The 15,144-nt window shown below is 41.1% G+C and overlaps 1 protein-coding gene across 1 annotated transcript in view; it reads left to right on the top strand.

Moving 5' to 3' along the window:
• Positions 1–368: 368 nt before the first annotated feature.
• LOC115229231 (zinc finger MYND domain-containing protein 12-like) overlaps positions 369–15,144 on the top strand; it is a 22,248-nt gene continuing 7,472 nt past the window's right edge. The window contains exons 1-5 of the mRNA XM_036499143.1: positions 369–453; positions 2,656–2,797; positions 5,625–5,796; positions 9,814–9,983; positions 11,938–12,060. Coding sequence (XP_036355036.1) covers positions 419–453; positions 2,656–2,797; positions 5,625–5,796; positions 9,814–9,983; positions 11,938–12,060 — 642 coding nt within the window. The 5' untranslated portion in view covers positions 369–418. The remainder of the gene's footprint in view (positions 454–2,655; positions 2,798–5,624; positions 5,797–9,813; positions 9,984–11,937; positions 12,061–15,144) is intronic.

The raw sequence follows: 15,144 nt of genomic DNA on the forward strand, positions 1-15,144 counted from the left end.
AACGAGAAACAGGTGCTTGCCATTTCCGGCTAACGAGATTTCAACAGACAATCAAAAACCATTAACATTGAATGATGGCCATTTATGAGTGATTTGTTGTTCTCCTTTTCTTCCTTCCTTCCTTTCTTTCTTTCTTTCTTTCTTTCTTTCTTTCTTTCTTTCTTTCTTTCTCTCTTTCTTTCTTTCTTTCTTTCCATCCTGCCTTCTTTCTTTCTTTTTTTCCTTCCTTCCTCCTTGCTATTTCCTTTTATCGTATACATATATCCTCATATCTTCGTTTCACGTTCATTAGGGATAAGATGGCGGAGAATAAGGCAGAAAAGACGTCTTCCACAAGAGGCAGCACTGTGAAACTCTACCCCTGGCTAATCCCAAAGGCACCTACATCTACTGTGATGTGTGTGGCTTACCTGCCTGGATGAGATGCAAGGGCTGTAAAATAGCTGCTTATTGGTAAGTGGACTGCTTCTACACACTCTTACATTCTACAGGATGCTAGACTTTACCGAGATTTATTTTGGTTACTTCTTTAAAAGTTTGCAGTTTTGTATTTTATTAAATATATTTCTGAATTGTTTGTATGTATGTATGTGTGTGTGAGTGTGTGTGTGTGTGTGTGTGTGTGTGTGTGTATTTTTGGATGTGTGAGCGTGTGTGTGCATGCATGTGTGTTTGTATATATGTATGTACACACACACAGAATTGCATCTTAAACCATGCAAATAGGATAAAGTGGACATTAACACACACACACGCACACACACACACACACTCACACACTCACACATATGCACACACACTCACACACTCACACACACTCCCCCACACACTCACACACTCACACACTCACCCCCCCACGCACACACACGTGACGAGCTTCTTCCTTTTCTTGTGTTCCAAATCCACTCAGAAGGCTTTGGTCAGCCTGGGGCTGTAGTAAATTACACTTGCCCAAAGTACCACACAGTGGGACTGAACCTAGAACCATGTGGTTTGGAAGTGAACTACTTACGATACAATCATACCTGTTAACCTTGCTACTGCTGCTGCTGGTGATGATGATGGCGATGATGATGATATATCCCAGCAGGGTGGTGTCGTTCAAAAGTTAAAACAATGCAAAGCGTATTGTGACCAGTGATGTATAACAACATCTGATAGTCTGCTCAATACCATGATACTGTGATATTGACAGATACATAAACGATAGGAGACAGACTGAATGTTCACCTGTTAGCATATAGTAGGAGCACTCCGTCGTTTACTACGATGAGGGTTCCGGTTGATACGATCAATGGAACAGCCTGCTCGTGAAATTAACGTGTAAGTGGCTGAGCACTCCACAGACACGTGTACCCTTAACGTAGTTCTCGAGGAGATTCAGCGTGACACAGAGAGTGACAAGGCCAGCCCTTTGAAATACAGGTACAACAAAAACAAAGAAAGAGTGAGAGAAAGTTGTGGTGAAAGAGTACAGAAGGGATCACCACCATCCCCTGGAGGAGCCTTGTGAAGCTTTAGATGTTTTCGCTCAATAAACACTCACAATGCCCGGTCTGGGAATCGAAACCGCGATCCTACGACCGCGAGTCCGCTGCCCTAACCACTGGGCCATTGCGCCTCCACTGTTAGCATATAACAAATCTTCATCCAGACCTGATCTCAATGTGATGATGATGTTGGTTGTGATGATGAGGATGAGGATGATGAATACGATGATGATGGTGATGATGGTGATGATGACTAGTGTATCCCCTTCTCAAACGATCCAAAATTTAATCACACACAGCAATTAAATCCATAACACGTCCATTTTTTCCATCTCTTTTTTCTTTTTGAGCTATACTTGCCATCTCAATATGGCTAACCACTAAGGGTGGGTGTTACTGTAGCTTGTAGCCCCAGGAGAACATCATCTCCCGCTTGCATACAGTTTTTTGAGATCAGTGAAGAAAAGTTACTGGAAAAACAATATAAGGATTTGCATTTGGACCTCCTTTCATCGAAAACCGGTGATTGTCATACGCCGACGACAGTTCAATACCTAGAAACTGCAGTCTGTGCGTATCACTTAGGTTGACGAGGGAAGGATGACCTCCCTTTGCAAATACCATAAGAGCACAGAAAGTGTGCCTAAAGCCAGCTGGAGACGATGTTCTCCTGGGGCTACAAGCTACAGTAACACCCACCCTTAGTGGTTAGCCATATTGAGATGGCAAGTATTACCATGCTGGAGCACCGCCTTTAGTCGAGCAAATCGACCCCGGGACTTATTCTTTGTAAGCCCAGTACTTATTCTATCGGTCTCTTTTGCCGAACCGCTAAGTGACGGGGACGTAAACACACCAACATCGGTTGTCAAGCAATGCTAGAGGGACAAACACAAACTCACAAACATATACACACACATACATATATATATATACATATATACGACAGGCTTCTTTCAGTTTCTGTCTACCAAATCCACTCACAAGGCATTGGTCGTCCCGAGGCTATAGCAGAAGACACTTGCCCAAGATGCCACGCAGTGGGACTGAACCCAGAACCATGTGGCTGGTTAGCAAGCTACTTACCACACAGCCACTCCTGCGCCTATACCTCACATTTTTTCTTTTTGTTTTCTTTTGTTTATTTTCTTCTTTTTTGTTTCAGTAATCGAGAACATCAACAATTGGACTGGGTCGGAATTCACAGGTATCTCTGCAAGAGCCTCATCTACCTCTATAATCCGCCGACAAGAAGCATCAGGAAGCTGCAACAACAAGCACTTGAACGGAGCATCTTCAACACTAAAGTAAAACAATTAATTATCTCAGTTTAATTAGCGTTCTTTCATCTTTCGGATCTTTTTTGTTTGTCTGCCACAATTCAGTTTCTTCAATTTCTCTTCCAATTGATTTCCATATTTGGTGTATTGGTGTAGTTTTGTATAGTAATCATCACCACCAGCACCAGCACCAGCACCAGCTCCACCACTATCATCACCACCACCACCGCCGCCACCGCCACCGCCACTCCTGCCGCCACCACCACCACCACCACCAGCACCACCTCCACCACCATCATCACCTCCACCACCATCATCACCTGCCGCCACCATCATCTACATCCATCTTCCATGCATGCATGGCTAGGACGGTTGACAGGAGCTAGCCAGGTAGAAGACTACCCCAGGCTACTGTGTCTGATTTGGCAGGGTTTTTATGGCTGGGTGCCCTTCCTAGAACCAACCACTCTGCAGAGGTGGACAGTGCACTTTTTAGGTGGGACTAGCACAGGTGAGGTCAGTTTTGGCATGATTTTTACAGCTGGATGCCCTTCCAAATGCCAACCACTTTACAGTGTGGACGTGATGCTTTTTCTACATGGCACCAGAAATGGCAGGATCTCCAAGCTTCGCCATAAATCAATAAACTAAGAATTGCAAATTTTGGGTAATTTTAGCCAATCATGCCTGTTACCAAGCTACGTATCATGTGTTCTTTTTGTCGGATATTAAATGCTTAAAACACATGCGGTATGAGATGTGCTAAAAATAGCAGCTAAATTTTTTTTGAAGCACTCCGTCGGTTACAACAACGAGGGTTCCAGTTGATCCAAATCAACGGAACAGCCTGCTCGTGCAATTAACGTGTAAGTGGCTGAGCACTCCACAGACACGTGCACCCTTAACGTAGTTCTCGGGGATATTCAGCGTGACACAGAGAGTGACAAGGCCGGCCCTTTGAAATACAGGTACAACAGAAACAGGAAGTAAGAGTGAGAGAAAGTTGTGGTGAAAGAGAACAGCAGGAATCACCACCATCCCCTGCCGGAGCCTCGTGGAGCTTTAGGTGTTTTCGCTCAATAAACATTCACAACGCCATTTTTCTAAATAAGTCTTCAATCATGCATGGAAACCGTTTTTTTTTGTGGTGGGGAGCATAATTGTAAGAATTCCCGTGTGTAGAATACAAATTTCTCAAAAAGGGATCTTTTTGGTTTGAACGGCAGTTTTTTCTAGCGGTGTCATATGAAACTGTCACCCATAATTATGACCCTAGTATCGATCTATTGCATTTCAATCTGTTTTAGGGTTAGAGTTAGGGGTGGGGGGAAGGTATCTTTTTTTCTTCAGAAATGTAAATAAACCCAATCTGTTTCTTAAACGAGGGACATATTCATACGGCACAAAATGTTTTCAACTCTATAGACATCATTGATTGGTTGAAATTGCAGAAATTGAAGAAAAATGACAACAAATATCTTACAAACTATAGAATTTTCTCAATAAAGCCAAGAGAAAAAGATGTTTTATAAACACATTCTACCAGTATACGAAGTTTAAAAGTGTTTTGTTATGTGGAAATTATTTTAAAAAACTGCCGTTCAAACCAAAAAGATCTGCAAAAAGTTTCAGAAAATTTCAGGAAATAAAAAAGATTGGATCTTTTCCGTTTGACTGCCAAGGTTTCAAAGATTAGACTTTATTGAAAATTTTAAAATTTGGCACATTTTGCTGGGGTTATTTCACTTTTTCCAGAAAAGTTTTTTAAAATGTTGATCATTTTCACTCAGTCAGGAAACAGGATTTGAAAGCCGTCATTTTGTGCACGACAGCATATTTTTGTCAAGGTCCTGAAATTAGCACGTGTTGTCAATATCTGTATTCTTCACACGAAAAATGAGCAAACAACACGTCTTTTGTACTTTTAAGCATTCAATATGCATTTAACGAGATAAACAACACATTACAAATTAAGTAATTAAAAAAAAACAAACATTTGAGCATTCGATATGCATTTCGGAGAGTAAAGAAAATAGTCTAATAATGGATCATATAAGCCCTCAATGGCAAAAAGCTAGGTTCTCCCATCCTATGCATACAGAAAACCTTTTTTTTTTTTCCATCGAGGGCTCATATGCCTCATTATTAACCCTTTAGTGTTCAGATTATTCTGTCAAATGTGATGTTTGTTTATTTAAAATGGTTTGAATTAATCACGCATTATCTTGTAGTTTAGAGATTTCAGTGATGTGATTTTTTAGTTTTAGAATGACATGGTAGGGCTGAGGTGAGAGGCGGGAGCTGGTCAGTTTCAATATAAAACAGGTTAAATATTTTGGCCAGATATGGCCGGTTTGAATGTTAAAGGGTTAAAGTATTTTCTTTACTACCACCACTACCACCATGACCACCACCACCACCACTACCACCATGACCACCACCACTACCACTACCACCATGACCACCACCACTACCACCATGACCACCACCACCACCACTACCACTACCACCACAACCATCACCACTACCACCATGACCACCACCACCACCACCACTACCACCATGACCACCACAACCATGACCACTACCACCATGACCACCACAACCATCACCACTACCACCATGATCACCACCACCACTACCACCATGACCACCACCACCACCACCACTACCACTACGACCACCATGACCACCACCACCACCACCACTACCACTACCACCATGACCACCACCACCATCACCACTACCACCATGACCACCACTACCACTACGACCACCATGACCACCACCACCATCACCACTACCACCACCACCATGGCGATAATATCAATAGTTCTTCTGTATTTGTTGACAGCTCGATCTGATAAACATGTGTCTCTTGCATGGACACCGACATCTGTTTGAAGGCAATTACAAGCTTATTATTCCACCGGCCCTTCAATGTCTACGTCTCTACAAAATGTTATACAAGGCCGAAGGCGTAGAGTGGCTCCCGGCTTATTTACTTCTCGCCGAATGTTTGCTCGGTAAGGACAAGCCCCGCTTTCTTTTTTGCAATTACCTCGTTACAAACGATGATCTTCTTTTATTTCTTTCACTCTTTCGACTGTAGCCATGCTGGAGCACTGCCTTCAATGGGTTTTAGCTGAATACATCAATCCACGGGACTTATGTTTTTTTTGAAAGCCTGACACCTATTCTATCAGTGTCTTTTGCCGAACGGACAAGTTACGGGGATGTAAACATACCAACACCGGTTGTCAAGTGGTGATGGGGAGACAGACACAGACACAGAGACATACACACACACACACACATACGACGGGCTTCTTTCAGTTTCTGTCTATCAAATCCACTCACAAGGCTTTGGTCAGCCCAAGGCTATAGTAGAAGACATTTACCCATGCAGTGAGACTGAACCTGGAACCATGTGGTTGGGAGATTAATACGATAAGAGTTGCGAAGGTGCGTGGCTTAGTGGTTAGGGTAATTGACTTGTCAGGTCATGAGTTTAAATTCCTGGTGGCACGTCTTGTCCTTGAGCAAGACTCTTTATTTCCCATTGCTGCAGTTTGCTCAACTGGCAAAAATGAGTTGTCCCAGTATTTGAGAAGGATCAGCCTTGTCACATTGCGTGTCATACTGACTGTCCCCGAAAGAACTACTTCAAGGGTTTGCGTGTCTGTGAAGTACTCAGCTGCTGTCACGTTAATTTCATGAGTAGGCTGTTCCAGTGATCGGATTGCCTGGAATCCGCATCATCACATAGGCGCAGGAGTGGCTGTGTGGTAAGTAGCTTGCTAACCAACCACATAGTTCCGGGTTCAGTCCCACTGCGTGGCATCTTGGGCAAGTGTCTTCTGCTATAGACCCGGGCCGACCAATGCCTTGTGAGTGGATTTGGTAGACAGAAACTGAAAGAAGCCTGTTGTATATATGTATATATATATATATATGTGTATGTGTGTGTGTTTGTCCCCCTTGCATTGCTTGACAACCGATGCTGGTGTGCTTACGTCCCCATCACTTAGCGGTTCGGCATTAGAGACCGATAGAATAAGTACTGGGCTGATAAAGAATAAGTCCCGGGGTCGATCTCCTCGACTAAAGGTGGTGCTCCAGCATGGCCGCAGTCAAATGACTGAAACAAGTAAAAGAGTAAAGAGAGAGTATCACAACCGACGGAGGACCAGTTAGTAATATTTCTGAGATAAGGAATTTTTATATTATGTATTAGTCTAAACAGTGTCCTCATCTTGGTTGTGGCTTTTCTCTACGTTTTGGCTGTTGTATGCCCCAGCCTTCTTCAGGTGTCTTGTGAACCACCCTTGGGCCTTGCCAGATGTTTTGGCGGGTAAAGAATAAGTTGATTACATTGATTCCAGTGCTTGACTGGTACCTATTTCATTGACCTCGAGGATGAAAACCAAAATCGAACTTGGCAGAATTTGAACTCAGAACGTGAAGATAGGTGGAGGCAGTTGACTTTATCTTAAGCACCAAGGTCGATGTAATTGACTATAACCCTTTCCTAAAGGTTTTGTGTTTATAGAAGAATTGATTATTATTGACAGGCTGCTAGCAGAACTGTTGGAGCATCAGAATGTTGCTTTGCAGAATTCCTTCCAATTTTTTTACCTGCCAAGTTCAAATAATGCTGAAGTCAACTTTCTTTACCAATTTTTGGTAGCCATCTTGAACTTCTTGCACTTCCTCAGCCCAACAATCTAGGTTTATGTAAGGAGCCTTTAAAACTTCAAGTTGTATGGGGCCAGATCAAATTTGTTATATTTAATTTTAACGGTAATAGATGTTTCCCTTTTGATAATTGGTATTCATTTTCAGAATTTTGTATAAGCACCAAAGAAAAAAAAATTGATGAAATTTAAATTATAATTATATATGCACATAATTCCTGCTATTACCCTCAGGGAATAAAGTATGTTTCCAAATTTACCCATCATAAGATAAATATCATTCCAGTTTCTCAAACAGTGGGTTATATACAAACACTTGGTGCTACTTTGGCATGTGCTCTACAACTTCAAGAGTGATTACTTAAAATCTTTAATTGTTTCAGCTTCACAGCTGTGGTCATGCTGGGGCACCACCGTTGTAATTTTAGTTTACATTTTAGTTTTTAAAAATCCTTAAGATTTTTACAATGTGATCAGCGATGAGACGATGGCAGATGCATTTTTATGAAGAAATAGCCTTTTATATGATGAACAAAATGTTGCACCTTGTTGGAGAAATGAAGGAAGCTCAAAGCAAAGGGAAAACGGTGAAATTTTGCCAATTTTATGTTGCAAAACTCGTGACTATCAAAGTTGTGTGATCTCTCTTTTACTCTTTTACTTGTTTCAGTCATTTGACTGCGGCCATGCTGGAGCACCACCTTTAGTCAAGCAAATCGACCCCGGGACTTATTCTTTGTAAGCCCAGTACTTATTCTATCGATCTCTTTTGTCGAACTGCTAAGTGACGGGGACGTAAACACACCAGCATCGGTTGTCAAGCAATGCTATGGGGACAAACACAGACACACAAACATACACACACACACTTATATATATATACATATATACGACAGGCTTCTTTCAGTTTCTGTCTACCAAATCCACTCACAAGGCATTGGTCGGCCCGGGGCTATAGCAGAAGACACTTGCCCAAGATGCCACGTAGTGGGACTGAACCCCGAACCATGTGGTTGGTTAGCAAGCTACTTACCACACAGCCACTCCTGCGCTTATCTACGAGCTTATTTTAATTATTTCATTGTTTTTCTTGGTTCCTTATTATTATTTACTAAGACATAAATGAAACCTGGTTTTATCATTATTAAAATAGTAAGAATGACAAAGATGTACTTGCATAGCAAGTGACCTGATCTGAGATCATGTGCTGAAACAAAAAGAATTGCAGTGTGGAAGGTGTTTATAAGCCATTCAAGAACACACAAAGTAGATAACATTTAAATTTAATTTGCCAAAATATTTTCATCGCTTTGAGACTGAGACCTGTTCACTGACAAAATTCTGTGCTGCATCTGAGAAAGTAACAGTTAGTTCATGATATATATATATATATATATATATATATATACAAGAAAAAAGCAACAAGAATGGATTAGTTGTTCAGTACAATTGTTTCATACGAAGAACAGCTTTATTAAAAGCTGCAAATATTGCAGCAAATTCAAGTGTCTCGTATTCATCAGCTAAAACGCATATGAGTTTTCCAAACATCCTAGGGGGTGAGGCTACACTCATGAAGTATTGAAGAGAGTTCTATAAAAAGCAAAGTTTGATTGTAAGCAGACTTCAAAAGTTCTCTAATGATGCACAGTTTTATAAAAGGTTTTTAAAAAGGTTTATATATATATATATATATATATATATACACGTAAGAACTTTGAGAAAATACACTAAAAATGAACTAAGAAGTAATCTAGAGTAATCGCCCTTGAAGTTGTAGATCACATGCCAAAATAGCACTCAAACATTAATTAGCCTTTGTATGGCAAAAGTTATACATCCACTGACGAATGCTCAGAAATTAGAAACACTTGGAAAATGTCTTCCTTAGTTGCTCTGCCAGAAAATTCTTATCTACTTGAGGCACAAGGTCTGAAATTCTAGAGGAGGGACCCAGTCGATTAGATCAGTCCCAGTAACTGGCACTTAATTTATCGACCCCAAAAGGATGAAAGGTAAAGTCGACTTCGGTGGAATTTGAACTCAGAACGTAAAGACATGAAATACCGCTAAGCATTTCGCCTGGCATGCTTACGTTTCTGCCATCTCGCCACCTTGCTCTGCCAGAAAATTAGGTCAGCTAACTCTTAAAATTTTTAAAACTCTGACCACTATATTCATCTCCAACTGCAGTTTATTTCTGATGCAGAAAACCACTGGAAATGATGAAACATGCCATTTTGCTTTCGTTTATCATATGAAATATTATAGAGTTTAGGTGTTGTTGCTGTTGATATTGCTGTCTGTTGTTATTAATGTTGTTGTTGTTGTTGTTGTTGTTGACAGGCTTGGGTAAGACAAACGAGGCGGCAAACTATTTGTCTCTGATTAATTGGTTTGAGACAAAGAACAAGGTGACTGGCATCAAATGTAACCACATGGTGAAGAGGACGATGGCCAAGCTGTCTATGGTCAGAGAAAACTACCTACAAGCCCTGGATGAACTAGCTGAAGATGTGAGTAATAGTAGTAGCGGTAGTAGTAGTAGAACCCAATCACATGGTTCCAGGTTCAATCCCATTATGTGGAACCATGGGCAAGTGTCTTCTACTATAGCCTCAGGCTGATCCTTGAGAGTGCATTTGGTCAATGGAAACTAGAAGCCCATCGTGTGTATGTGTATGTGTTAGTGCCCAACAACTGCTTGATAACCGGTGTTGGTGTGTTTACGTCTCCATAACTTTGTGATGGTGGTAGTAGTAGTAGTAGTAGTAGTGGTGTTGGTGGTGGTGGTGGTGGTGGTGGTAGTAGATTAACAAACACATAGATTGGACCAGATTTATAGCTTATTTTTTAATATACAAAGTGTGACATAACAAATAGGTGATGTAACAATATATATATTTGTATGTATGTATAAATAAATATAAAATACATCAAGTACAAGACATCACCAACGAATGCAAAATACATAAACACATAATGAGAGACAAGTACGGGACAAAATACCAAAAGAAGTCTGACCCTTTCTCAGTTGTTGACTTTTAATTACTCCCTATTTCGAGTGGTCAACGACAAGATAGGAAATCTTCGTAGAACAGTAGCATCCAGAAATTTTTAAAATATAAAATTTGTGAACAAACAAACAATGACAGAGTGGACATATAGAGTAAACAATCGCCGAAGAAAAACATTAAGGGCCGTTAGCTCAAGATGCATTTGAATAGGTAAAGCCTGGGAGAAATTTGAAAGGATATAGAATAAACATATATATATATATTTATATATATAAACAACTTATATACAAGCGCAAAATAAAAAAATTCTAATGCCAAATATGCCGTAAATAGACAAATCGTCAATAACCATATAATTTATCACTATAAGCATGCATCTCGAAGTAAGCCGACAGAAATTTCTAAAAAATTCTGTTATTATCGTATCGGTACCAATTTCAGAGTTAATTCATAAGAATTTTCTCGTCAGCGATAAATACGGTAAGAAATAAGTGAAATACTTACTTACACCCATGGGTATTTTTTAGAAATTTCTGTCGGCTTACTTCGAGACGTGTGCTTATAGTGATAAATTATATGGTTATTGACATTTTGTCTATTTTCGGCATATTTGGCATTAGATTTTTTTTATTTTGCCCTTGTTTATAAGTTGTTTATAAATTTAACCTTTGAAGGTATTTTTTAGTATGCTGGCCATTGATAGAAATTTTTTTCGAAAAATTTTATCCTATATTAGATATACATACATACATACATACGACAGGCTTCTTTTCAGTTTCCATCTACCAAATCCACTCACAAGGCTTTGGTTGGCCTGAGGCTATGGCAGAAGTTATACAGTGGGACTGAACCCATGACCCTGGGGTTGGGAAGTAAGCTTCTTAGCACAGCCATGCCTGGAAAGAAATCACCATCATCATCATCATCATCATTGACTGGTTGAGCATGGGTGGGGGTGGGGGTCGATGTAATTGACTTATCCCTACCCCCTAAATTTGCTGGCTTTGTGCCAAAATTTGAAAGCAGATTTATTTTGATTATTATTGTCTTTTATACATTTAAATTTGTATTTAATAATTCTGTTATTATCGTATCGGTACCAATATCAGAGTTAATTCATAAGAATTTTCTCCTCGTCAGCGATAAATACGGTAAGAAATAAATGAAATACTTACTTATACCACAAGGTGGATAAGGTGATTGATAGACGTATTTTATTTTGATTTTTTTCTTTGTATTTTTGAAGTGATAAAAGATAAAAGAACGGAATTCATGACCCACTTGGAATTGAACCAAGAACTGTTATCTTTCGGAACTAGAGACTGTAAAGTAGCAACACTGTGTTCTTGCTACCTTCCCTACCATTCTTAGAAAACAATAAATGAATTTATTGATTTAAAGACATTTATGACAAAAAAAGGGATGAATTTCTGGTTGTTTTTGATTTTTCCAGATATATTTGGCATCAGAGAAATATGGAACTCTCGATATTCAGACTTCTGGAGGATATTTCAACATGGCCAACGTCTATTTCTTCTTGGGACGAGAAGAAGTGACAAATTCTTTATACAAAAAGGTAAAGGTTTATATGATCTAAGAACACAGCCAAAAAGTCTGCAATAGTACCATTGATTTCAGTCATGAATGACCATGGGATTGCATCGCGGAAGCTCCCCTCCAAAGAGCAAGTGCGGGGAAGGTTGTTCATGGAAGACCAGCAGTCACCCATGCATACCAACCTGTCCTCTCCGTTCCACCAATGTTATCCAAGGGATATATATATATATATATATATATATATATATATATATATAAGAAATATTGAATTTCTAAATCTCTCGTAGAGACATGTACGGTGGTGGGGCGATAGAATGGTTGTATACTGTCAATCTAACAAGAACGTGACAGTAGGGGGTACACCACCGCTGCATAGCCCTAGGAAGCATCGAACGCCTCCTGATGGCTTTGACACATTTTTCCTGTGTCCTTATATACATATACGAAGGGGAGACAAACACCCCCGGCTGCCGAAACTGCATCTAGGGACACGTGTTTCAGGATCTACATATATATATATATGTATGTATGTATGTAAAGACCTCCTTCGGTCATGAATGACCGTGGTATTGCACCCAGAAAGTTCCCCTCCCAGGCACAAGTCCAAACAAGGTTGTTGATGGAAGACCAGCAGTCGCCCATGCATACCAAACTCTCCTCTCCATGCCTCCAATGTTATCCAAGGGATATTATATATGTATGTATGTATGTATGTAAAGACCTCCTTCGGTCCTGAATGACCATGGGATTGCACCCAGAAAGTTCCCCTCCAAGGCACAAGTCCAAACAAGGTTGTTGATGGAAGACCAGCAGTCGCCCATGCATACCAACCTCTCCTCTCCATGCCTCCAATGTTATCCAAGGGATATATATATATATGTATGTATGTATGTAAAGACCTCCTTCGGTCATGAATGACCATGGTATTGCACCCAGAAAGTTCCCGTCCCAGGCACAAGTCCAAACAAGGTTGTTGATGGAAGACCAGCAGTCGCCCATGCATACCAACCTCTCCTCTCCATGCCTCCAATGTTATCCAAGGGATATATATATATATGTATGTATGTATGTAAAGACCTCCTTCGGTCATGAATGACCATGGTATTGCACCCAGAAAGTTCCCCTCCCAGGCACAAGTCCAAACAGGTTGTTCATGGAAGACCAGCAGTCGCCCATGCATACCAACCTCTCCTCTCCATGCCTCCAATGTTATCCAAGGGATATATTATATATGTATGTATGTATGTAAAGACCTCCTTCGGACCTGAATGACCATGGGATTGCACCCAGAAAGTTCCCCTCCAAGGCACAAGTCCAAACAAGGTGTTGATGGAAGACCAGCAGTCGCCCATGCATACCAAACTCTCCTCTCCATGCCTCCAATGTTATCCAGGGATATATATATATATATGTATGTATGTATGTATGTAAAGACCTCCTTCGGACCTGAATGACCATGGGATTGCACCCAGAAAGTTCCCCTCCCAGGCACAAGTCCAAACAAGGTTGTTGATGGAAGACCAGCAGTCGCCCATGCATACCAAACTCTCCTCTCCATGCCTCCAATGTTATCCAAGGGATATATATATATATATGTATGTATGTATGTATGTAAAGACCTCCTTCGGTCCTGAATGACCATGGGATTGCACCAGAAAGTTCCCCTCCAAGGCACAAGTCCAAACAAGGTTGTTGATGGAAGACCAGCAGTCGCCCATGCATACCAACCTCTCCTCTCCATGCCTCCAATGTTATCCAAGGGATATATATATATATATGTATGTATGTATGTATGTAAAGACCTCCTTCGGACCTGAATGACCATGGGATTGCACCCAGAAAGTTCCCCTCCAAGGCACAAGTCCAAACATTGTTGTTGATGGAAGACCAGCAGTCGCCCATGCATACCAACCTCTCCTCTCCATGCCTCCAATGTTATCCAAGGGATATATATATATATGTATGTATGGATGTAAAGACCTCCTTCGGTCCTGAATGACCATGGGATTGCACCCAGAAAGTTCCCCTCCCAGGCACAAGTCCAAACAAGGTTGTTGATGGAAGACCAGCAGTCGCCCATGCATACAACCTCTCCTCTCCATGCCTCCAATGTTATCCAAGGGATATATAATATATGTATGTATGGATGTAAAGACCTCCTTCGGTCCTGAATGACCATGGGATTGCACCCAGAAAGTTCCCCTCCCAGGCACAAGTCCAACAAGGTTGTTGATGGAAGACCAGCAGTCGCCCATGCATACCAACCTCTCCTCTCCATGCCTCCAATGTTATCCAAGGGATATATATATATATGTATGTATGGATGTAAGACCTCCTTCGGTCCTGAATGACCATGGGATTGCACCCAGAAAGTTCCCCTCCCAGGCACAAGTCCAAACAAGGTTGTTGATGGAAGACCAGCAGTCGCCCATGCATACCAACCTCTCCTCTCCATGCCTCCAATGTTATCCAAGGGATATATATATATGTATGTATGGATGTAAAGACCTCCTTCGGTCCTGAATGACCATGGGATTGCACCCAGAAAGTTCCCCCCCAGGCACAAGTCCAAACAAGGTTGTTGATGGAAGACCAGCAGTCGCCCATGCATACCAACCTCTCCTCTCCATGCCTCCAATGTTATCAAGGGATATATATATATATATATGGATGTAAAGACCTCCTTCGGTCCTGAATGACCATGGGATTGCACCCAGAAAGTTCCCCTCCCAGGCACAAGTCCAAACAAGGTTGTTGATGGAAGACCAGCAGTCGCCCATGCATACCAGCCTCTCCTCTCCATGCCTCCAATGTTATCCAAGGGATATATATATATATATGTATGTATGTATGTAAAGACCTCCTTCGGTCCTGAATGACCATGGGATTGCACCCAGAAAGTTCCCCTCCCAGGCACAAGTCCAAACAAGGTTGTTGATGGAAGACCAGCAGTCGCCCATGCATACCAACCTCTCCTCTCCATGCCTCCAATGTTATCCAAGGGATATATATATATGTATGTATGCATGTAAAGACCTCCTTCGGTCCTGAATGACCATGGTATTGCACCCAGAAAGTTCCCCTCCCAGGCACAAGTCCAAAC

Source organism: Octopus sinensis, unplaced genomic scaffold, assembly GCF_006345805.1.
Source record: "Octopus sinensis unplaced genomic scaffold, ASM634580v1 Contig12193, whole genome shotgun sequence".
Taxonomy (NCBI): Eukaryota; Metazoa; Mollusca; class Cephalopoda; order Octopoda; family Octopodidae; genus Octopus; species Octopus sinensis.